Raw genomic sequence first — 24655 nt, 5'->3', positions numbered from 1 at the left:
CCCCTCATTCCTCTCTCAAGTCTCAAGTCCCAACTCTCAAGTCTCAAGTCTGAAGCAAACTTGTGTACGTTCTGCCTTGTTCCTCTTCCGCGTAAGACGTTGTGATCAGCTGGCAAGCATTACTCGCTCGAACGTACAATTAACAATCTGGAAAATGGGTGGATGCTTGTCGCTAGTGAGGAGTGATGAGTTACAAGCTTCTGCTTCTGATGCAGTAGCCACCGTCAAAGTCATCTCCATAAATGGAAGTCTCCGCGAATACCCAGTTCCCGTTGTTGTCTCCCAAGTCCTTGAGGTGGAGGAAGCCGTTTCTAATTCTTCATTTTTCTTGTGCAATTCCGACCGTTTGTATTTCGACAATTACATCCCGACTTTAGATTTGGAGGATGAACTGGAGGCCGATCAGATCTATTTCATTCTGCTGGCGTCTAAGCTTGAACGCCGCCTCAGTGCAACGGACATGGCGGCCTTGGCAGTCAGAGCCAGCCTTGCCCTCCAAAATGCCTCCAACAACACCAAAGGAGCTGACTCTCACTCTCGTCATCGCCGTAACAACAAGGCCCGTATTTCTCCGCTTTCGAAACCCAGATCAGATGATCATGATATCGATTACGATATAACGATTGCACCCTCCAAGAAGAAGAACAATATTAAAGCTGCTCCTGGCTTGGGGATTTCTAGATCTGGGTCTGTCCGGAAGTTTCACAAATACACTTCCACAAGGGCCATCAAGGCCGTTCGTTCTTTTAAACTCAGATTGACAACCATTTACGAAGGCACCGTCCTCTAGAATATCATTCATGGCCAACCAACGTGTACAATCCTCCTGCGATCATACAATATTCAGCATTGTGTTACTTCTTTTTTCATGATATCCATCTTTTTTGTATTGTAAATTTGTAACATATACATATATACATCTTTTTTGTATATTCTCAAGACACAAATACATTGAGTGTTTGTACCTTGGCTATATTGAGCTTCTAGTCGAATATCGATCCATTATTTTAATTTTCTTCCATCTGTTTGTTTGGTTTTCCTTTATGCTATGTATATACAAATACAACTTTGCCATCTCATTTAGTTCTTTCGGAAGATTAAAGTTGTGTTAGACTATTAGTTGCAGTTGAAAACAAAAGTAGAAAACTCAAATTTGCAACTAATGAAGTACGTTGTTATTTATTTGGTCCTGGTAAAATTAAATATATATTATATATACTTTGAAAAGGAAACAAAAAAATCCAAAAATATATACTTTGTTTAGTAATTCATTCTTGGAGACTGGAGAGAACACAGTTTGGGAAAAATAAGGTACTATATATGCCGGTTTTGAGATGGAAGGAAGGAGATCAAGAGAAGCTTGTAGGGGGAAAGAGAACTAGACAAGTATATGTATACTTTGTATTAATTGGCAGGAATTTGCTGCAGCTGCCCTACCGGCCTCTAAGTCTTAACAACCGGAACTTGGAAGTTGGAAGCAACACATCTATTAAGCTTTTAATTTTATTTATAGATTTGGTACTCTTTTCTCCAACTTCATAAATCCAGTGTACTTAATTGTCTGACTCTAGCAGTTGTAAATCCAAACATCAAAATTTGAAAACATGCCAACGTGTCTACATGTCTACCAAATTTCTTATTTTTTATTTTTATTGTCTAAACTCAATCAGATTGGAGTTTTGGACCGTGCTTGTTTATGTTGCGTGCTTCCAGACACGTCAACGTAAATTAATTCTTCGTTGACCGAATGGATCCATCCGAGCCTGACCTTCTGAGAACCCTCCTCCATTTTCTTACTTTGGTTTTCTTTTAGTTGGAATTATTATGACAAATTTTGAAAAAATGAGCCTCAAAATTTATGCCTCAGGGGAGTGTATTAGGTCAACGACAGCTAAACCCACTGCAGAGTTAGGACTCCCAATTCAGCCCACTTACACATTTTCAGACCATTTATTTTCTCTTTTGCCCTTTTGCATGCATATCCACGGGAAGCAACAACAAGATTCTTTCCCTTTTGGTCCTTTTCCTAAAACTTTGCTCTACTTATTTGGTTGAATTCTTATTTCCTATTATACCCATGATAGTCGAATAATTTTAGGGCTATAGTAAATCTCAATCTTCTCTTTTGTGTATATATAGAAGAGCAACCCTCTATTGTAAAGCACAACTAGAGAAGAACGGATCTCTCGTGCTATCTCCCTCTCTCTTGTTCTCAGTTTGTAAACCATTTATGTATTCAAACAAGCAATAATATAACAAGTATTCAGTTCTTCGAAAACTTCTCTCTCTCTTTTCTTTAGTTTAACTTCAATTTCAAGAATCAAAACAAGGTAACACTATTCAAGCATTATTATTATCTTGATAAACTCGGTCCTTATATTTCCTTTTTCTTGTTATATATTTGTCTCTTTGATTATTAATTTTGTTACTGTAAGAAAGGTCTCTGAGTCTACAACTCTACAAATCCTTGAATTTCAGCCGCCATTATAGCCTAAGGTGTTGCATGCTGTGTTTCATATGTACTATACCCCACATAGTGTTTAGAGACAACAATTTCAAAGACACCATCAGTAAGGAGAAACTTGATATCAAAATCTTATTTATCATTATAATAATAATGTTAGATAGTAAAGTACTTTGAGGATTAAAGTTATTAGTTCATATAGAGAAGTTTATTGTGATATTTTCCATGTCACATCTTAACTTAGATAAAGGTTAGCTCAACTGATCGAACATGTATCATAATTATTATTCATATGAAATTACTAGATTGCACCAAGTTATATAAACTAGCACTAAGGCCTTCGGATGGTATCTGTTTGTGGGAAAATCCACATCAATCCGAACAGCCAATCACGGCTCGACACGTGGCTGGTCAACATCCACCTCGGAGTTGACTCTCAGTGGTCAAACTTTGACCTCCACATCATCACTGCTCAGCACTCCCTCTACCAGCTCAGACCGGGTCTCCACACCGGGCCCTCCATGTTCGGTCCGAGCCGAACCGATGATCTTCCAAGGGATCGAGTGTCCATCTTCCCACGATCATCCCGGTTCGGCTCGGCTCGGCACATAAGATGGTCTTCTTTCGAGTTCTGACGTCGACCAGTTAGGGCTCGGAAAGACCCCAATCTACTGGACCGGCTCGGTCTGGAATCCCATGTCCGATCCGACCACACATGGGCTTCATGTCTACGCATAAGAATATGTGTTCGTATCGGCTCGGCTCGGCTCTCCGCCGCCATTCCCAGGAAGATCACGCTGGGACGAACCGCCACACTTAAATGCACCTGACACAAATCTTCTGACAGATAGAATGTCAGGTCTGCATTCATGACTACTGGGGCAGTTTGCCTGAACCTTCCAACCTTGCATTTAATTGGGCATTCAATGCAGCATTGAATGCTGAGGAAGCAAGCAGCTGAACATGCAACTAGGTCTGGCCAGATGCGTGGGTCTCTGGCAACCATTCATTCACATGCAGGTAACTTAATCATTAAGTCTTCCTTTGCCTATATAAAGCACCATATATGCACAAAATGAGGCATCTATGCATCTACCCACAAACACTTACACAAAATTTCCACTCACAAAAGAGTTTACCCAACTTGCTGAGAATAACCCAGAACATTTGCCTTGTTCTTCCTATTCTCCCAAGTTCATCCTCTGTTCTTCCTCATCCACCATCAAACACCATCATTGATTTCATCATCGGAGTGTGTTTGGCCGGTACCACACCGGTCCATCTCCTTTGATCTTGTTTCTTTTGCAGGAAGATCTCAACCAACATCCACTTCATCATCCAGCAAAGCATCTGATCAGCCAGATCAGCTTTTCTAAGTTGTTGCATCTACCTTACGAGAATTTGCATCAACAGATTGGCGCCGTCTGTGGGAAGCTGACTTCAGCCGTTGTGTTCATCACCGCAAGTGCTAAGCTCTTCCTTCACGCAAGTCATCATGACTACCATCTTTCGGGACACCAGTTCTTCTTCAGGGGCGTCTCAGAATGATGAACAACATCAGCCTGAAACACCTGAAAAGACAAGGGGAGCACAACTCCCCAGGACATCAAAGTCCAAAGGTCCCTCAAAAATCCGAGCTGCTCACAAGCTCCTTAAGGAGAGCCAGCGACATCTAGCCGCTGAAAATGCACTCCTGAAGCAGAATAATGAGCTGCTCGCAAAACAGGCCGAGCTGGCCGGGGAACTTGCACGCCATCGTGCTCAGCTCGAGAACAGTGGGGGATCGGGTTTCCGATCGCGCCGGACCCGAACCGAGCAGGAGGTCCTTTCACCGTCTCCTTCTCGGCAAAGTACTCCTGCCGAGCCGAACGACCAGACCGATCGGCAGGACTCGGATCACGTCTTCCCGGGCTTCGAGGACATGCCCTCGGCCGAACAGGCCGAGTGCCTGAACGCCCACCGTCTTCTTCAGCAAAAACAGGCGGCTTTCGGGAAACGTGTCCCCAGGAATTCGGGCGGAGACCATGCCGACCCGAATACAAACCGACGACCCCCGGCCCAATCCAGGTTAGGGGCCAACAGTCCAGCCAATTCGGCCGAAACCAGGGTCCCGATTGGGGATAGGCTCGGTCCCATCACCGGCCAGGATCCTTCCCCATCAGGAGCTCACTCAGGGAGACGATCGGTGAGCGACCGACTGGGATCGACTATGATCATGTCGGATCGACGACCGGTGAGCGAGAGGATCACTCGCCAGCCGGTGAGTGAGAGACTCGGTAACCAGGCCGAATGCTCGGGGGAAAATGCGGCCGAGCCGACCCCGCCCGACGTGGAAAATCTTGTCCGGACTTTGGTCCAGGACCAAATCCGGAGCGTCCACGATCGGCTCGGCCACGTCGAGGTCTCCAGGGGGTATACCGGTAGAGCCGACCACGGAGAGGAACTCCCCCTCCCGTACACCAGCAGAATCATGGATGCTGAGGTTTCCCGTGACACCAAGCCCCCCAAGATGGATCAGTACGATGGGGCCAAGGATCCCTACGACCATCTTGACAGCTTCAGATACGCCATGGAGGCCCGTCAGGCATCTGAAGCCACGAAGTGCAGAATCTTCCCTTCGACCTTGAAGGGCTCGGCTCGGGGATGGTTTCGAACTCTCCAACCGAACTCCATCGACTCCTTCTCCGACCTCCGGAGGGCCTTCCTGGCGAGATATCGGGTTGTATCCGAACGACTCTACAACTTGAACGATATGTCGCTCATTAAGCAGCAGGAAGGGGAGAGCCTCAAGGCCTATCTGATCCGCTTCAACATCGAATATACGAAGTGCGACGATTGCGACGATAGGTCAGCTAAGAACGCCCTCATGCAAGGTCTGCACGCCGGAGGACTCCGCTCCCACCTAATGAGGAATCCTCCCTCCACTTACGATGAGCTCTCTGCCGAAGCCACTAAGTGGGCGCGGGCTGAGGAGTGGGATGCTCAGGTGGAGGCCCTAAATCCCAGGCCGACCTCGGCCAAGAGGAAGGAGGGAGAGGTTGCAAGTCCCAAACCCCAGGTCCAATCCAAGAAGACCAGGATCGAGGAGCCACGCCAACTTCTGGGCAAGGGACCTAAGTTTGTCCAGTACACGGAGTACACTCCCCTCAACGCCGGTCTGGAGACGATCTTCTCCAAGATCAAGGACCAACTCCCGCCTGCCAGGGAGATCAAGGGACCTTCCCCAGACAAAATCAGGGAGGGCGTCTTCTGCAAATACCACTCCAATCACGGCCACATCACGGGTGATTGCTACGCTCTCCGCGACGGGATTGAGACTCTTGCCCGGGCGGGTAAGATCAATCAATTCCTGGCCGGTGGGCCTAGGGTACCCAAGGCCGCGCCGAAGAAGCCCACCAACACGATCGAGGTCCAGGATGCTGCCATCGGGTCGATCGGCGGGGGACCAACCTTCGTGGGAAGCTCTAACCGATCCCAGAAGGAGTATGTCAGACAGGCGGCTCAAGCTCACGAGTCCCTGTCGATCCAAGCGGGTCAGCCCAGCACTTCCAAAAGACAACGGAAAGACTGGGCACCGGTCACCTTCGAGCCTAACGAAGCGAATGAGATCATCTTCCCCCACTATGATCCGGTCGTCATAGTGGCTGAGGTGGCCGGAACTACCATTGCGCGCTCCTTCGTCGATGGAGGGAGCTCAGTCAACATCCTCTACCACTCTGCGTTCGCGCAGATGGGCATCGGCGAGGATAAGCTGGAGACCGATACACCTGCCTTGGTCGGATTCGGGGGAGAAGTGGTTCAGCCCCTCGGACACATTTACCTTCCCCTTTCGCTCGGGAAGGGACCGATCAAGAAGACCTGCATGACGTACTTCATTGTCGTCAAGCGGCCGTCAGCCTACAACATCATTCTGGGCAGACCGGCTCTGGTCGACCTTGACTGCATCGTCCATTACGCCAACCTCCTCATCAAATGTCCGGTGGGCGACGACTGCATTGTCATCCAGGGAGATCAGTGCTCGGCTCGGTCCTGCTACGCCGCTTCGATCAAGCAGAAGGGTCAGCTGCCGAACTCGCAGGAGCTTGACTCCATCGCCGATTCGGGTAGGTGGCCAAGGGCGGAGACATTCGACTTCACTTCCGAGCCGAGCCCAGGTTCTCGGCCCCTTCCCGTCGAGGCTTGGGAGGAAGTGCCGATCTCGGCCGAGACACCGGATCGGCTCGTCCGAGTGGGGACTCAGATCAGCCCCGAGCAACGTTCTGCCATAGTCGACTTCCTCCGTGCCAATGCGGCAGTGTTCGCCTGGTCTTACGATGACATGCCAGGCATATCGTCTGACGTGATCACCCACAGGCTGAACACCGACCCGGGATGCAAACCGGTCCGTCAGAAGAGGAGGTCGTACGATCCGGTCCGATACGCCGCCATGGCTGAAGAGGTAACCAAGTTGCAAAATAACGGGTTCATCCGGGAGGTCAACTATCCCGACTGGCTTGCCAACGTGGTCATGGTGAAAAAGAACAACGGGAAGTGGAGGATGTGCGTGGACTTCACCGATCTGAACAGGGCTTGTCCAGAGTCTGACTGGAAGAGTCGCCGCCCTGAACCGGTTCATCTCGAAGTCCACTGACCGGTGCCTCCCTTTCTTCAAAGCCTTAAGGGGAGCAGGGAAGAACATAGAATGGACCCCCCAATGCGAGCAGGCCTTTCAAGATCTGAAAAGGCACATGGGGGAACCTCCCATCTTATCCAAACCAGAGGAAGGTGAAGAACTTTTTCTCTACCTCTCTGTCTCTGACTCGGCTCTCAGCTCAGTTCTAGTGAGAGAGGTCGGTGGTGTACAACACCCCGTCTTCTATACGAGCTGAGCCCTCGTCGATGCCGAGACCAGATATCCAAAGTTCGAGAAGATGGCTCTCGTCCTGGTCAGCTCGGCTCGGAAATTGAGGCCCTACTTCCAGGCTCATTCAATCGTTGTCTTGACGGATCAGCCGCTCAGACAAATCCTGGCAAAACCCGAGACTTCGGGTCGGCTCATCAAGTGGTCAATCGAGCTCGGCGAGTTTGACATCATCTACCGTCCCAGGACGGCCATCAAGGGCCAGGCTATGTCGGACTTCATCTGTGAGTCGACCACCTCTACGGAGGACCCACCGCGCACCGACGCTATGCCAACGGCGTCCGATCCGAACACAATCAACGAACACGGCCAGGTCGATCTCCTCACCTGGACCCTCTATGTGGACGGATCTTCCAACGCCACGGGAAGCGGAGCCGGGCTTGTTCTGATCTCTCCAGAACAAGTTGTGATGGAGTATGCTCTTCGCTTCAGATTTCAAGCATCCAACAATGAAGCGGAATATGAGGCACTTATCGCCGGACTCAGATTGGCAAAAGAGCTCGGCGCGACCAAACTGAACATCTTCAGCGACTCCCAACTCATCGTCAATCAGATATTGGGAGAGTATGAGACTCGAGAACCCAGCATGACTGCCTACCTCGAGAAGACCCGTTTGCTGCTCGGGAACTTCCGCGAATACAGAATATCCCAAATCCCGAGGGCAGAGAACTGCAGAGCCGATGCCTTGGCACGCCTGGCTTCGGCCACGGACACCGGATCCGCTAGGCATGTCCCAGTTGAAATCCTGGACAGACCTAGCACCATCGAAACCGAGGCCGCAGTTATGCAAACCGAGGCCGAGCCGAACTGGATGATGCCGATCATCACCTATTTGGTCTCCGGAATCCTTCCCCCAGAGAGGGACAAGGCACGTCTCATCAAGACAAGGTCGGCTCGGTTCAGCATGATCGACGGTCAGCTCTACAAGAGGAGTTTCTCCCTGCCCTACTTGCGGTGTGTCACCCCCCAAGAAGGTCAGGATGTGCTGAGAGAAATCCACGAGGGGATATGCGGAAACCATTATGGAGGAAGAGCCCTTGCCTACAAGACGATCAGACAGGGTTACTTCTGGCCAACGCTGAACAAGGACGCAGATCATCTGTCTCGCGCTTGTATCAAATGCCAGCAGTTTGCCGCGGTTCCCCATCAACCTCCCCAGTTGCTGACCTCCATATCCAGTCCCTGGCCGTTCGCGCAGTGGGGACTCGATCTGATCGGCCCAATGCCAAAGGCGAAAGGGCAAGTCACCATGGCCGTAGTAGCAGTCGACTACTTCACCAAGTGGGCCGAAGCCGAGCCCCTAGCCACAACCACAACCGAACGGAAGGAGACCTTCGTCTGGAAGAACATCATTTGCCGGTTCGGCATGCCGCACACCATCATTGCGGACAATGGCAAACAGTTTGACTGCAAGAAGTTCAGGAGTTTTTGTTCACGTCTGAACATCAACTTGCGCTTCACCGCGCCTTACCATCCGCAGTCGAATGGACAGGTCGAGGCCATCAACAAGATCATCAAGAAAACCCTCAAGACTAAACTAGATAGTGCTAAGGGAAATTGGCCTGAACTCTTGCCAGAGGTGCTTTGGTCCTACCGAACTTCCTATCGCAACTCCACGAAGGAAACACCCTATGCATTGGCGTTCGGAACTGACGCTGTCGTCCCGGTCGAAATGGGGACCCCTTCATTCCGGACCGGCACGTACAATCCCGAGACCAATGACACCGGACTTCGGCTCGGCCTGGACATAATCGAGGAGAGGCGAACCGACGCAAATCTCTGCCGAGCCGCTTACCAACAGAGGGTAGCCAAATACTACAACCAGAGGGTCAGACCCAGGAGCTTCGGATTGGGCAGCCTCGTCATGAAAAAGAATCCCCTCGCTGTCAAGGAGAGCTCATTCGATCCGAACTGGACCGGACCATACAGAATCACAGGCATAGTCAAGCCTGGCACTTACAACTTGGCCACTCTGGCTGGGAAGCCTCTCAAGCATAGCTGGAACGCTGAACACTTGAAGACTTATTACCAGTAAAATGTAGTTAGGATCGGGGACTGTCCGACCTAACACCCATTCCAATCAATGAAGAGATGAACACATTTTGACTCATTTCTTCTTATTTTTCGAAACAAACACTGGGGACTCTACTCCTATACACTTTCAACAAAGAGGAAAGATCTAAGTGTTTCCTTCGAAAAAATAGTAAACCCATGTGCCGAGCCGAAGTGCCACTTTCGGCCCGACGCTCGGTACATTACAGACTCATCAGGTCTATAAACTCATGTGTCGAGCTGGCGCGCCATTTCCGGCCCGATGCTCGGCATATTACAGACTCATCAGGTCTATAAACTCATGTGTCGAGCTGGCGCGCCACTTCCGGCCCGACGCTCGGCATATTACAGACTCATCAGGTCTATAAACTCATGTGTCGAGCTGGCGCGCCACTTTCGGCCCGACGCTCGGCATATTACAGACTCATCAGGTCTATAAACTCATGTGTCGAGCTGGCGCGCCACTTTCGGCCCGACGCTCGGCATATTACAGACTCATCAGGTCTATAAAAATCCCTGTCCGAGCCAAAGTGACTTCCTACAGTCCTAACGTTCAACAGGATATTTCTAAAAGAAAAATATACACTCCAACCAAAACTTTCATCGTGCATGCCGAGCCGATCTGAAAGTAGGTTTGAATATTTTTCTCAAAAAACAAAATTCCTAAATATCTCAATGGGTATGCCGAGCTCATCTGGGATTACTAGGGTTTTTAAATTTTTACTTATCTTGGTTATGCTTATCAAGCTGATCCGAAGACAAGCTCTAATTTATCATTACCATTCATTTTCATTGCGATCGGCATGCCGAGCCGATCTCAAAATGCCTTGGTTTCTATTATGTTTTTCACTTTTATCATTTTCTTACCCATGTGTTATTAGTTATGTCTTTAGCTTAATTTCCGAGCCGAACTGACAGCAACTTATATCATAAAAAGAAAATACTGATAAAATTAAACAAGATAAATCCAAACAATATATTGTTCAAAATTCAAATCAAACCTGAGCCACACATCGGCTCGGGGAGAAAAATAAAAACATAACATGACAATTAAACAAAATTAGCCATCATGCAGATCGCTCGGCAGGGCCCTCCTGGATCGGCTCAATTGACTCCTCGGGCGTCTCCTCGCCGAGCTGCACCACCTCAACCCCGCCGATCTGCATCTCAGCGTTGGGATCAGATTCGGGGGCCGGGGGGATCGGAGTCGGCTCGTACGCAGGCAGTGGAGGATCTTCCGGAGTCGGCTCGGCTTCAGCGGGGACTTGGCGGTCGGGGAGTGGAAGCTCATCCTGCTGACTTCCCTGGGTATCCTCCTCACCGTCGGACTCGCCGAGGAACGAGACATCCCAGTCCGGCCTCTTCGACTTGATCTCGTCCAGCAACTCCTTGTACCCCTCGAAGTGGGCATCAGCAAGTGCCTTGGCGCTCGGCGCTCCAGCTTGACGTCGGAGCTCGGCGATCCTCCGTTCGGCAGCCTCGACGTCTCGCTGGAGATCGTCGACGTACAGCCCCAGGTCAGTCAGTTTCTGCTCCGAGGACACAAGCTCCTTCCCGAGCCGAGCTACCTCCACCTCTTTCTCGGCCAACTTGGACCTCAGACCCGCCGACCGATCGCGCTCGGCCTTCACCACCCGCTCGGCCTCGGCCAGCTTCTCCTTGAGCTCCTGGGTCCGCTCCCGAAATCTCCCAGTGTCGCCTCGGCCTCGACGGCAGCATGGGCAGCTTCGAACTGCCTCATGGCGAGCTGCAAAAGAAACACATTTATTACTAATCCGAACCGAGCGGATAGACGAAATCCGAAGTAAAAAAGACTTACCAGCATAGCCTGGCGGGATGTGGTCAGAGCTTGGTGGCTGAAGCTCGGCTCGTCCTGACTGGTCCACAGCCCCTCCCGCGCCTTCGCCGTCATCACGCGCTTAAGGCCCGAGACGAACGGCTCGATGCAGGGGTCGACCTCCACTGTCTTCAGGGGCGCCGAGCCAGAGGCTTCGGCATCCCCACTACCGGGTTCGGCCCGAGTTCTCTTCTCAGGACGAATCTCGGTCGCCGGGCCCTTCCTTTTCTCTCCCTGCCGAGCCGGTCTCGTCACGGAAGGCCCGGGTCGAACTGCGGCGGCGGTAGGCTTCGGTACCGGGGTAGGCTCGGCGGGCACCCGACCTCCAGCTCTCCTCTGGATGCTCTTCGCCGCCTTCCTCCTGAGCCGAGCCTCAAGATCTGCCGAACTCATACCTCTCTCCGCTCTCGGATTCCACCTGGGTACAAACCAGGAGATCCCACTCAACCTGATCTGAGTCGGTCCGAGCAGGAACTTGGTGGACAGGTATTCGGCCGGTGAGTCTCTGATCACGGCGATCTGATCCTTCAGCTCGCCTCGGAGTTTATATTTGCCCCAGCTGACTGCAAGGATGAAACAGAAAGGAGTTAGCCACAAAATACATATATACAATTATTACAAAACGTGTGCAAATTGCCCTCACATCGGCTCCGGTCTTCCATTGCCCACCTGGGATCCTAAAGGCTCTGGGAACCCGAGCCGGGGTGGGTCTGCTCGGATCGGCGAATTCCCAATCCCCAGAGACGAAGAAGTATCTCCTCTTCCAAGTCTTCTGGGAAGAGGGATTCCCTGTGAACAACGGCCCCGAGTAGGCCTGCAGATTGTAGAAGCCGAGCTCGGTCTGCTTTGACCTTAGCGCGTAGGAGCAGAACAGGATATCCTTGTCCGGCACACACTTGTGCACTTTGTACCACAAGATGTGCAACGACAGGATGATTCTGTACACGTTCGGGTTGAGCTGGTGCGGCGCCGCGCCGATCATGGCCAGCCAATCCTGAATGAATGGGTGTAAGGGGAGCCGAACCCCGTTCTCGAACATCTCTGGGTACATGGTCACCCATCCCTTGGGGGGTCGGCTCGGCTTCTCCCCTTTCATCGGCAATCTCATCTGCACGGCCTCAGGAACAGAGTACCGAGCCCTCAGATCCTCGAGATGAAACTCGGTCATCTCATTTGGGATCTGATCGGCCCTCCACGCCAACTCCTCGTAAAAGTCCGGGTCGATCGGACTCCCCGTGAATTGCTGAGCCGAGGTCGACGCATCGTGACCCCTGTCCCTTTCACTTGATCCCGAGGTTAGCCTGCTCGGGATGGTCGCGATCGGCTCGACATCAAGGGGCTCCTCGTCGTCACCTTCGGCCGCCCCTTGTTCCCGGTCGGAACTCAATATCTCGGGATTTTCTTGGTCCCCTCGGGCTCGGCGCTCCCCACCTGGATTGCGATTCAGTGCCGAGCCGGCCTCGTCCAATTCTTCGGACAAACCGTCCCAACTCGCCTCACCCGCAGGTGGGCTTCGGCTCGGCTCGGCCTCACCCGCCGATGGGCTTCGGCTCATCTCGGCCTCACTATCTCCTTCAAAGGCTTCTCCCGAGCCGAGCCGGCCACTCGAGTCAGTCTCAGACATTATGAACACCTTCTCACCTTTCTATCTCTTGCTTTTTGAATCAAAAAGTAGTTTTCCTCAAGAACTCTCAAGAACACACACCCAAAACCCGAAAATGCAGAAAACTCAAAAAGGAGGAGAATCACTTACTGGTTTTCCTCCGCCCAAAGTCTCCGCCCCTTACACACTAGGAACCACCTCGCCCACGACCGTGTCTGGTCAAAGTCGGGATCGGACAACCTCTCAGACGGCGGTGAGAGATTGAAGTTCGCGGCGAGAGAGGGAGGTTTCGCAGAGAGAGGAAGAAACTGAAGATGAAAGTGAAGAGGAAGAGAGAGAAACTGCCAATTTATACCCCCATGCAAACCGATCTCAGCCCTTCATTTTTTGGCGCTTCAAGTCCCAGATCTTGACACCTGTCAAGCATTCAAAATACCCATAAATGAGGTGACCCTTGCGTTCCCCCATGCAGAAATCAAACGTCCTTTCACCTGTCCCTGAGATATTTTGGCCAATCACAAGTCGTCATGTGTTCGGATCTTCGAGAACATGGGCTCGTAGGGTTCGGCTCGGATCAAGCGACATGCTATCTTTGGGATTGTCCTTACACTTCAACTTCCAATCCACCACTGCCCGCTCGGATCGGAAGCTGGGGGACTCCTGTTTGTGGGAAAATCCACATCAATCCGAACAGCCAATCACGGCTCGACACGTGGCTGGTCAACATCCACCTCGGAGTTGACTCTCAGTGGTCAAACTTTGACCTCCACATCATCACTGCTCAGCACTCCCTCTACCAGCTCAGACCGGGTCTCCACACCGGGCCCTCCATGTTCGGTCCGAGCCGAACCGATGATCTTCCAAGGGATCGAGTGTCCATCTTCCCACGATCATCCCGGTTCGGCTCGGCTTGGGACAGGAGATGGTCTTCTTTCGAGTTCTGACGTCGACCAGTTAGGGCTCGGAAAGACCCCAATCTACTGGACCGGCTCGGTCTGGAATCCCATGTCCGATCCGACCACACATGGGCTTCATGTCTACGCATAAGAATATGTGTTCGTATCGGCTCGGCTCGGCTCTCCGCCGCCATTCCCAGGAAGATCACGCTGGGACGAACCGCCACACTTAAATGCACCTGACACAAATCTTCTGACAGATAGAATGTCAGATCTGCATTCATGACTACTGGGGCAGTTTGCCTGAACCTTCCAACCTTGCATTTAATTGGGCATTCAATGCAGCATTGAATGCTGAGGAAGCAAGCAGCTGAACATGCAACTAGGTCTGGCCAGATGCGTGGGTCTCTGGCAACTATTCATTCACATGCAGGTAACTTAATCATTAAGTCTTCCTTTGCCTATATAAAGCACCATATATGCACAAAATGAGGCATCTATGCATCTACCCACAAACACTTACACAAAATTTCCACTCACAAAAGAGTTTACCCAACTTGCTGAGAATAACCCAGAACATTTGCCTTGTTCTTCCTATTCTCCCAAGTTCATCCTCTGTTCTTCCTCATCCACCATCAAACACCATCATTGATTTCATCATCGGAGTGTGTTTGGCCGGTACCACACCGGTCCATCTCCTTTGATCTTGTTTCTTTTGCAGGAAGATCTCAACCAACATCCACTTCATCATCCAGCAAAGCATCTGATCAGCCAGATCAGCTTTTCTAAGTTGTTGCATCTACCTTACGAGAATTTGCATCAACAGTATCTTTGCTGGCTAGTCTGATCTCATGTTTACCCAGTACCTAAGCCTATTCCCCAGGTCACCAACATTGCATGTGGAATCTCCGCTTCAAAAAGAGGAGTCCTGCCTTAAACTAAGAAGTGTTGACACTCAGGTGGACACTGAGATCGAGTTTTTTTTTTTCTTTTTTTTTTTTTTTGGTTGACTTCTTACTTCTAACTTGCTAACCCGATTGGAAGCCAGCTGGTGGTCGGCTCTAGGTATCATGAGCAGATGGAACTTTGATGGTTTCGCTTTAAAGATTGGGTAAATACTTAATCAACAAAAAGCATACGCTTATAATCTTATAAGATCTTGCCATATTACGTACTTTAGGCTTTAGCAGATATAGAAGTAATCTTCGGGCACTGATAGCAGCTAAGTTAGAAAAAAGGCAGGTTATGAATTATGATAGAATACCATAACCTAGAATTAAGTGAGCAACAAAAGAAAAAGCTTACCCTAGATAATAACACTTTATTCTGTCATTTATAGTAAAAACTATTAGACATATTACATAGCAATGACCATCAAATAGAAAATAGCATAGTAGATTTATTAATTAGTTTATCACAAAGCATTAAAATTAAAGAAACAACAAATATAAGAACACTAGGACAACTAGTAGATTATTTTCAAAAGCATTTTATCAGGACAATTAGACAAAACTTTGATTACATAACTGAGCAATTAAAAGACAATAATGGTGTGTTTTGATAGAGCGAAAAAAACTTGGAATTTAAATAAAATTCAATATTTAAGAAATTACATGCTCTAATTTCCTTGTTTGGGTCCATAAATACAAAATTTTGTAAATTCTATGTGGAAAAAAAAAATTGGAATTTGAGGTCTGTAAATTCCAAATTTAAATTCCACCAAAATTGGTGTCATTTTTCAAAATTCTAATTTTTACAAAAAAAAAAAAAAAAAAAAAAAAAAAAATCGTGTTCACTCATCACCTTGCCAATTAATCACAATACCATCACCACTAGCACTACCATCATGTCGCTGCTACCACCACCACTGACACAGCTGTTGTTGCCATTGCCACTGCCGTCACCACCACCACTGACACCACCTTCACCGCCACCACTGCCACTACCACCACCGTCACCACCATTGACACCACCACCACCACCGCCACCACCATTGCCGCCACCACTAATCCCACCACCAATGCCGCTGTGGCCGCCACCACCACCATCACCATCACCATCACCATCGCCGCCGCCACCACCACCACAGCCAATGCCACCACCTCCAACACCCTAATTTTCGCGGCCACCATTTCTCCCACCGCCTGTGGGCCATCACCCCTACTATTATCATCAACTCACCATAAGCATCATCTTTATTATTGCCACCATCACCATCACTCTTTTATAAAACTACTATAAATTCAGTATTTAAATTTTATTGTGATTACATTTATCCAAACAAGAGAATTTACATATTTTAGAATTTTAAATCATGTCGTTTTCAATTCCGTCATTTGTGAATTCTTTAGTAGTTTCAAATTAATTCATCCAAACGCCCCATAACATTAATATCCAGAAATACCATAGCAAGAAAAGAAATAATTAACCGTCATGCCCCAATCCAAGATTAATTCATCCGAAATTAAGAATTAATTGCAGATTAAGGTGTAAATCACAATCTAATTATAGAATTAACTCCTATAATCAGAATGTGATGAAGGAAAATAAAATAAATGGAGACAAACTTCGTACTATTATTGTGCCACAAATTGGATTCAAGCTTAATATTCAAAATAAGTTGTACTTATGTACATTACAACACTCACAGTTTCAAAATCAAAACCAATTCCGACTTGGTTCACGCCTAATCACCTTAATTACTCCTGGTCGGTTTCACACTATCTCTCGCTACAGTACCTGCTAAGTCTATGAGGAGTGAGCTCTAACCAACAACTCAGTAGGGACGTTCGACCTTATCATGTAAAATTAATTATACTGAAGCTTAGTGAAACATACAATATGGAGCAGATAATATATAATATAAAAATATTATTAATGTATGAATGTTATGCTGCACTTCTTCGATTTAAGCCTCATAATATGGATAAAGAGTTCATCCATATAAAAGAACAAACAGGCTGTTGATGCTCAAAAATGGTAGAGCAGTCAACGTCGAGTCGAACCACGTAGGCCCGTTGACCCACCACTGAGCGGATGACACGTCGAAGTGGGGCAGGAACGGGTAGCTGGGTCCGACTGGTGAGTAATGAGAGAGAATGATATCCAAAGCACCCTGCGCAAGTACACAAAAGTGAGCGGGAAGGGCACCGGTGTGGTGCCGGCCAAAGCTCCTCCGACGCTCAAGTCAGTGTTCAGAGAGATCTGAGAGCAGAGTGAGTGATAGTATAATAATGATTTCAGTTGTCCTTTTGTGACAAGAAGGTACCTCTTTTATAGTACCTTTGGAAGAGTGTCAACCAATCCAGTGATGACACGTGTCCTTTGTGATGACTTGCACTGTAGGAGCGCCACGTGTCACCGGTCTCGAGGATCCGAGTGAGTTGACACGGGTCGGGGCCTAGGAGGCCGGAGCTTAGGAGGCCGGAGCCTATGGGGCCGGAGCTTAGGAGGCCGGAGCCTATGGGGCCGGAGCCTAGAAGGTCAAGGCCTAGGAGGCCGGAGCCTAGCGGGGGCGTAGCTTTTGGGTCTAGGCCCAAACGACATGATGTTAAGCCTTGTGTGACTTGTCGTTATGCCCAGATGATTAATCATACGAACAGAAGTCCCCCAAGTTTCCGAGCAAAAGATACTTCTTGGTTGGGAACTTTGTACACAAAAGAGTCCGAGCAGAACGACAAGTAACCACACACTTGTTCCTGCTTAAGCTACTGTCTAGAAGTCCCCCAAGTTCCTTAGCAAGAAAAGCTGTACTGCAGGAAAGCTTGGGGGTTACATATGAAAGACTTCCCTCTTTTTTTTTTTTTTTTTTTTTTTTGAATTTCTGATCACCCTGTGTTCCGAGCAGTAGACGCTTCGTGTAATCCCAGTGAATCTCGTCCGATTTCAATGGTGGGATGTCGCCCTTTGTAAATGAGAATCTTGCATGAAATGGTAGAGCCCAAATATAAAGATTTCCACACCCTCATCTCTCCCCTCCTCTCCCTTTTTTTTTGTACTATGTCAGGAGAGAGAGAGCTGCCCCCCTTTTTTTTTTTTTTTTTTTTGAATCTCTATAACCAAACAGTGCTGCACCCGTTTTTGTTATGTGTGTTTTTTTTAGATAGCCAACAGGGGTGCTGGGAAAGGGGCAGTGCAGAAAAGGGAAGCTCGGGTCGGGGGGGGAGCAACTCGGGTCGGAGGAACCGGGGTGGTGCTCGGGTCGGCGACGAGGAGCATTGGGTGCCGGACTTGCTCGGGTCGGAAGGAGTTGCTGACCGGACCGGGCGCAGAGCAGGGGCTTGGATCGGATTGGGCTCGGGCCGGATTTTCTGCGCGGGGCGGAGGCTGGCAGCAGAGGAGCTGCTCGGAGGTGCTGCGCAGGGCTGGCGGCTCCGCTTGGATCGGCGCGGAGTGCTGCGCAGAGGGCTTGGTGGCTCGGGCCGGATCGGAGCGCGAGCTGCTCTTCTCGGGTCGGCGCGGGTTGGAGGGAGAGCTGCGCGCGTCGGAGGCTCTGCTCGGGTGGGTGATGGAGTGCTCGGGTCGGGCTTGTGTGCGCGGGCTGGGCTCGGTGCTGCAGTGGAGGCGCGGTGCAGGGGCTCGAGTGGAAGTGGGCGGATCGGCGCGGGCTGCTGGGCGGAGCTGCTGCGTGCTCGGGTCGGAGTGCTGCGTGCTCGGAAGCTGTGCAGGTCGGGCCGGATTTGTGGGCTGCTCGGCTCGAAAATAGTGGGCGCAGGCCGGATTTGAGCGTGGGCTCGGGTGCGCGGCTGCTCGGGTAGGAGGGGCTGCTCGGAGGGCGCGGATTGAGCGGGTCAAAAAATTGAAGCTTGTTTTGAGCACTTGAGGTAGATACTTTGAAATTCCTCCTAGCCCTTTGTTTGTGAAATTTGTTGCCTTGGAAAAATTTGGAATTGTGAATTTGTGGAAAATGTGAGTAGGAGCAGGTGGAGGTGCAAGTGGGTATGAGCCTTGCCGAGCACTGGGTAGGCAACATGCCTTCATTTTGGACTTTGTAATTTATTGGGTATTGTTGTGTTTTTTGCCAGGTACATAGGAAACAAGATGAGTAGGTCGGAACCCGTCTGAGCTGTTGAAGCCGCGAAAGACTGGTAAGGCATGGGTTGTCATGGCTCTTCCCCTTGAATTGATTTTTTGAATATTGGCTTTGATAAATGGTTGGTGGCTGAGCATGTGAAAAGTGATAGGGTGAATGTTGTAAATTTGGGGGTGGAAGAGCACATATGAGGGGTGGGAAACCAGTAGCGATCTTGATATGTCCATGATGTTGTCTTGGTATTCCGAGTACTTCCCATCTTGATTTTTGTTGTTGTTTTTTTTTTTTTTTTTTATGGGCAGGTGTGCGGGGCGGAAGCCTGGGTTCGGGCCGGGGCTGGTGGTGCACTAGGCGGAAGCTCGGAGAGAGCTGGCGTCAGGGGCGCGGAAACCTGGGTGGGTGCGTGGCGAGGAAGCCTGAGTGGGTGCGCGGGGCGGAAGCCTGGGCTCGGGCCGGGGCTGGCGGTGTACGGGGCGAAAGCTCGGAGGAAGCTGGTGTCAGCAGCGCGGAAGCCTGGGTGGGTGCGCGGCGCGGAAGCCTGGGTGGTGAGCAGGGCGGAAGCCTGGGCTCGAGCCGGGGCAGGAAGCCTAATCAATGCATTGCAGGCCGAGCTACTGCAGGCCAGGAAGGAGGCAGACCAGGCTAGGCAAGAGTTGGAGCAGTGCGAGGAGGAGCTGAGCCAAGCCAAGCAGGTGGTCTGTTAGGGGCTGGCAGTAATGATGGACATGCCAATGTTCCAAAGGGAGGTACCCAGGGGGAAGAGCCTGAGGATGGAGCATCCACAGGTGGGGAGCATGACATGGGAGAGGATCCCAAATAAATGTTTGAAGCAAACATGGCCCGGGGGCAGGGGTGGGCGGACCATCGCCCTATTTTTGTTTGAGTTATATGGCGGGTCGGATGTAGCCCGTACCAAATTACAAACTCTTTTGATTATTCCCTTTGTACTTTATGATATTTGGATGATTTGGAGGGTGTCCAACCCGTTATGGGGTAGGATGCCCTTCTTTTGAATACATGGTATTGCAGAATGTTATCGAATGCATGGTACTTAGTTTCCCTTGGATGCATGAAATTGATTTTTCTCTAAATGCATGGTACTTAGTTTCCCTTGAATGCATGAGATTGATTTTCCCTAGAATGCATGGTACTTAAGTTCCCTTGAATGCATGTGCCACAGCCGCGCCCTGAATGCATGGTACTTAGCTTCCCTTGAATGCATGGGCGGATATGGGCAGGGTCGGATGTCTGATGGCCCGGGGGTCCATAGAGCCAATTAAGACTTTGAGAAAAAATGAAGAAAAAAGTGTCCGTGGTAGGACTTCCGTGAATGCATGGTACTTAGTTTCCCTTGAATGCATTTGCCATAGCCGCGCCCTGAATGCATGGTACTTGGCTTCCCTTGAATGCATGGGGCGGGTATGGGTAGGGTCGGATGTCTGATGGCCCGGGGGTCCATACAGCCAATTAACACTTTGAATAAAAATGAAGAAAAATGTGTCCATGGTAGGACTCTCATTTACTAAAGCGATAACATAGATGAAATTGAAAAAAGTCCCCGGGGGGTACAATATGTGTCTACTTGTAAAAGTAGCGGAGGTGCTCGGCGCGCCAAGGGTGGCCGAGTTCCTTGCCGGTTGTGGCGCGGAGCCTGTATGTGCCTGGACGGACGACCTCAATGATTTTGTAGGGCGTCGGGGGTAGGGCAGGTGTTGGAGACACAAACAGCCATAGAGGGCTTGACCTCTTTTTTCTTCTTGACTGAAGTTATATAGCAGGACCTGGCTGACACTTGATTGCCTTTGACTACCCCCGTTCCACATGGGGTCGGGAACTTGATCAAAAGTAAGTGAGTGGAGATCATAACCCTCAATTGGTTAAGGGCCGGTCGTCCCAGGATGACGTTATAAGCTGTGGGGCAGTCGACCACAAAAAACTAAGTAGTTGTGGTAGCGGACGAAGGATACCTCCCGAGGGTGAGGGGAAGGTAGATCCCACCAAGAGGGGTGACCATGTCGCCCGAAAAGCTGAGCAAAGGAGCGATCGACCGGTCAAGCCTCTCCTGGTCGATTCCAAGAGCGGTGAAGGCTGGAGCGAAGAGGATGTTAACGGAGCTACCACAGTCGACAAGGATCCGAGCCACATCAAAATTAGCTATGGTGGCTTCGATGACCAAGGGGTCATCGTGTGGGAAAATCAAATCACGTTCCTCTTCCTCAGCAAAGGAAATGGGTGACCACCCGAGCTTAGGAGTTTTTTTTCCACGGTGGAAGTCTACAGCCATAACGCCGGAGCATTGCTGAGCACTTCGGGCGTATTCCTTCCTAGCCCTGTTGGAGTTGCCAGCGAGGGTCGGGCCCCCACAGATGGTATTGACCCGCCCCCGTCGTTGTCCTTCGGTCTTGGCCTTCTCGGTGGCCTCCTTGTCTATAAAACCATCCAACTTTCCTTCCTGTACCAAAGTTTCTATTGCCTCCTTAAAAGCTCTGCATGCTTCGGTGTCATGCCCATGGTCGTCATGGTAAAGGCAAAAGAAATTCTTGTGAGCCCGGTATCGTGTTTGTGGTGGGCGGGGTGGGAGCTTAGGAAGTATGTCCTTGATCTGGGGATACAACTCTGTATAAGTAACAGTGAGAATTGTATAGACTTTGAACCTGGAGGCATAGGATGTCTGATAGGTTTTCTCCCTTCGTTGTCCTCCACCTCTACCATCACCAAATTGTTTCTTGGTGAACTTATTGAACTCTTTCCCGGACCCCCCATGCTGGTTACCCGAGTAGGGCTTGGGCTGGGGTGGCACTATGATGGCCTGGTCGGTACTTAGGCGATCCATGGTAGGCGGCTTCTTCCCATATGTTTTGAATTCGGCCGTGGCATAGGCAATGGCCTCGTGCATGAGTTCCTTGTAGGTGCGCGGATTGCGGCGGTTGATTTCAAACAGGAAGTCCCCCTCTAGGAGACCACCCTTGAAAGCAGCGAAGGCTACCTTCTCATCACAATCGCGACACCGAGATCGTTCCAGCTGAAATCGAGTGATGTATTCCCGGAGGGATTCCCTGCTGCCCTGTCGGACTCGAGTCAGGTCATCCGTGGTGTAGATTCTATCGGTCTGGATGATATACTGGCCTAGGAAGAGCTCTCGGAGCTCGTTGAAGCAATCAACCGAGCCCGGAGGAAGTTGGTAGAACCAGTCCCTTGCACTGCCAGAGAGGGTGGAAGGGAAGATTCGACACTTCGTAATGTCATCAGCACCTTTAGATTCCAGAGCGGATCTGAAACTCATGAGGTGGTCATATGGGTCTTCCTTCCCTGTGTATGGAGTGATTTTGGGAGGTCGGACGTCGCCAACCGGAGGAGTGGATAGAATGCGAGCTGTGAAAGGTCCAGGCAGCTCCCTTGTTTCTAAAGATGGGTGCCCACCCCGACTTCCTCCCTCCACTCTTTTCAGGCGCTCATTGATGTCCATGAGAAGTTGCTGGAGCTGGTCTGGTGGAAGAGAGCCGCTGTTACTAGAGTCAGCGACTTGTTCACTTATGAAAGTGTTACTTTCTGCGCGGCGCCCAGCCGAGAGGACCTGCTCTTCTCCCCGTCGTCGCTTGGGACGGGGGGCCTATTCCTCCTCCAAGTCTCGGGGGCGCTGGTTGGATCGCCCCTGCTCCTCCTCCAAGTCTCGGGGACGCGGGTTGGATTCGCCCCTGTTCGTCCGCTGCTCTTCTCGCCGAGAGCGGTTGTCGTCGAGCAGATGACGACAGTCCTGATAAATGTGGAGCTCTTCAGAGCGGGTAGGATGCTCGCCAGATCGAGCCCGGCTGACCGGGTGGATAAGTCTCTTTTGGAAACCTGGGGGTGGATGGCTACCTTGTCCTACATCCAATTGGCGGAGAACATTTTGGTCCCTTCGGGGGGTATCCCTCATCTCACCACCCCGGAAAGTGGTGTGTTCGTCCCTGTCATGGGGGTTCCTCCTCTCACCACTCCGGGGAGTGGTATGTCCTTCCCTGTCACGGAGGAGTCGCTCATAAAGCTGTGTTGCACCTTTTTGGAGGTCGAGCTGTTCCTGGGTTCGTTGGAGCTGAGCCTCCAATCGCTGGATGTACTCTTCCTGATCAGATTCGGCAGTCTTCTTACCTCGCTTGTCAACCAGCGGGGTGTTGTCGACTTGGTCGAGGATAGGACCTCCGTCAGACATTGTGAGGGTCGGTAGCTCGGAAGCTAGGAAGCTCGGAAGCTAGGGAGGTTTTTGCACCTCAACTGAGGGTAGAGAATTCAATGGGGAAAAGTTGTAACTTTCCCACAGACGGCGCCAAACTGTTGATGCTCAAAAATGGTAGAGCAGTCAACGTCGAGTCGAACCACGTAGGCCCGTTGACCCACCACTGAGCGGATGACACGTCGAAGTGGGGCAGGAACGGGTAGCTGGGTCCGACTGGTGAGTAATGAGAGAGAATGATATCCAAAGCACCATGCGCAAGTACACAAAAGTGAGCGGGAAGGGCACCGGTGTGGTGCCGGCCAAAGCTCCTCCGACGCTCAAGTCAGTGTTCAGAGAGATCTGAGAGCAGAGTGAGTGATAGTATAATAATGATTTCAGTTGTCCTTTTGTGACAAAAAGGTACCTCTTTTATAGTACCTTTGGAAGAGTGTCAACCAATCCGGTGATGACACGTGTCCCTTGTGATGACTTGCACTGTAGGAGCGCCACGTGTCACCGGTCTCGAGGATCCGAGTGAGTTGACACGGGTCGGGGCCTAGGAGGCTGGAGCTTAGGAGGCCGGAGCCTATGGGGCCGGAGCCTATGGGGCCGGAGCTTAGGAGGCCGGAGCCTATGGGGCCGGAGCCTAGAAGGTCAAGGCCTAGGAGGCCGGAGCCTAGCGGGGGCGTAGCTTTTGGGTCTAGGCCCAAACGACATGATGTTAAGCCTTGTGTGACTTGTCGTTATGCCCAGATGATTAATCATACGAACACAGGCCTACACGTCTCATACCATGCATTTTACCATTGTGGCATCGAGTGTCCTATTATACGAATTAACACTCGATGTATATTGAAATATAAATTGCAATGCACCTTATCACTTTAACCCCAGCTAAAGTACAAGATATCCTAACTTCGACCGCAACCGAAGGTCCTAATTAATGCGCCTTGGGAAATAGATCGTTTTATTAACCGCAACTGAAGGGGCTTCACTCCCCGCAAATGTACACTATGAAATTTAAATAACAAAATTTAATCCTCAATCCTTTCTCACCACCGTAACTTCAATTCTCAATGAATTATGCCTCCCATTCAAATAAATGCACGAATAATAATTTATAATAATAAACTAATTCCTATTATGCTCAAGTAATTCAAATAATTCATTTAAGTCACATATTAGTACACATATTATATTTTTCAACAAAGATTCAATAAAATCAAGTTTGCAGTCCAAGGTTCCATAGATCCCCTACCTCGAATATGAGCTTACTCCACCACTAGAAAAAGTGTTGTGTCTCCGAGTCGTCCTCCGAGCCTAATCTTGTACAAGAAAATAACAAAAACCCACAATTAAAATAATTAACACAAAAGTCGTTCACTCTCTAAGCCTAGTGTGTGTAGTGAAAACGCTAAGTTAGGGGCATCGGATCACAAAAAGGAGGCCACCATCGGACTTGAAATCGAAAACCTAGTAGGGAGGGACCTTTTCCTCCGTCACATTCTGATTATAAGAATTAATTCTATAATTAGAGTGTGATTCACACCTTAATCTGGGATTAAGAATTAACCCCGGATTGAGAAGTGACATTAACCTTGTATATATATATGGAGGAGTGCTCTAAAGCTAACTAGTTAGTATGTTAATACGAAACTAATCATGCTTTTAGGCCCACC

The 24655-nt window shown here is 49.8% G+C and overlaps 2 protein-coding genes across 2 annotated transcripts; one reads left to right on the top strand and one right to left on the bottom strand.

Annotated features, from left to right (window-relative positions):
• On the top strand, nucleotides 1-1019 carry LOC147272997 (poly polymerase). The gene has a single exon (XM_086257569.1). It carries the CDS (start codon nucleotides 155-157, stop codon nucleotides 788-790), a length of 636 nt encoding a protein of 211 aa, XP_086113695.1. The 5' UTR covers nucleotides 1-154; the 3' UTR covers nucleotides 791-1019.
• A 14548-nt stretch (nucleotides 1020-15567) lies between these two features.
• Nucleotides 15568-22250, bottom strand: LOC147272996 (uncharacterized). Its single transcript, XM_086256596.1, has 2 exons — nucleotides 20752-22250; nucleotides 15568-15778 (listed from the first exon to the last, which is right to left on the bottom strand). The coding sequence occupies exons 1-2, from the start codon at nucleotides 22248-22250 to the stop codon at nucleotides 15568-15570; spliced, it is 1710 nt and encodes a 569-aa protein (XP_086112722.1).
• Nucleotides 22251-24655: the final 2405 nt, after the last annotated feature.

This window comes from Dryas octopetala, chromosome 9 (assembly GCF_963921425.1).
Source record: "Dryas octopetala chromosome 9, drDryOcto1.1, whole genome shotgun sequence".
Lineage (NCBI taxonomy): Eukaryota > Viridiplantae > Streptophyta > Magnoliopsida > Rosales > Rosaceae > Dryas > Dryas octopetala.
Note: the sequence above shows the minus strand (reverse complement) of the source record. Positions and strands in the feature narration are given on the sequence as shown.

Excerpts from the sequence above, each read along its gene's own strand:
- LOC147272996 (XM_086256596.1), bottom strand. The coding sequence starts at position 22,250 with ATGGACATCAATGAGCGCCTGAAAAGAGTGGAGGGAGGAAGTCGGGGT. Across the intron at positions 15,779-20,751 it reads CTTCCCCTCACCCTCGGGAG|CGGCATTGGTGGTGGGATTA; the intron begins GTATCCTTCGTC and ends TGGCGGCCACAG.
- LOC147272997 (XM_086257569.1), top strand. The coding sequence starts at position 155 with ATGGGTGGATGCTTGTCGCTAGTGAGGAGTGATGAGTTACAAGCTTCT.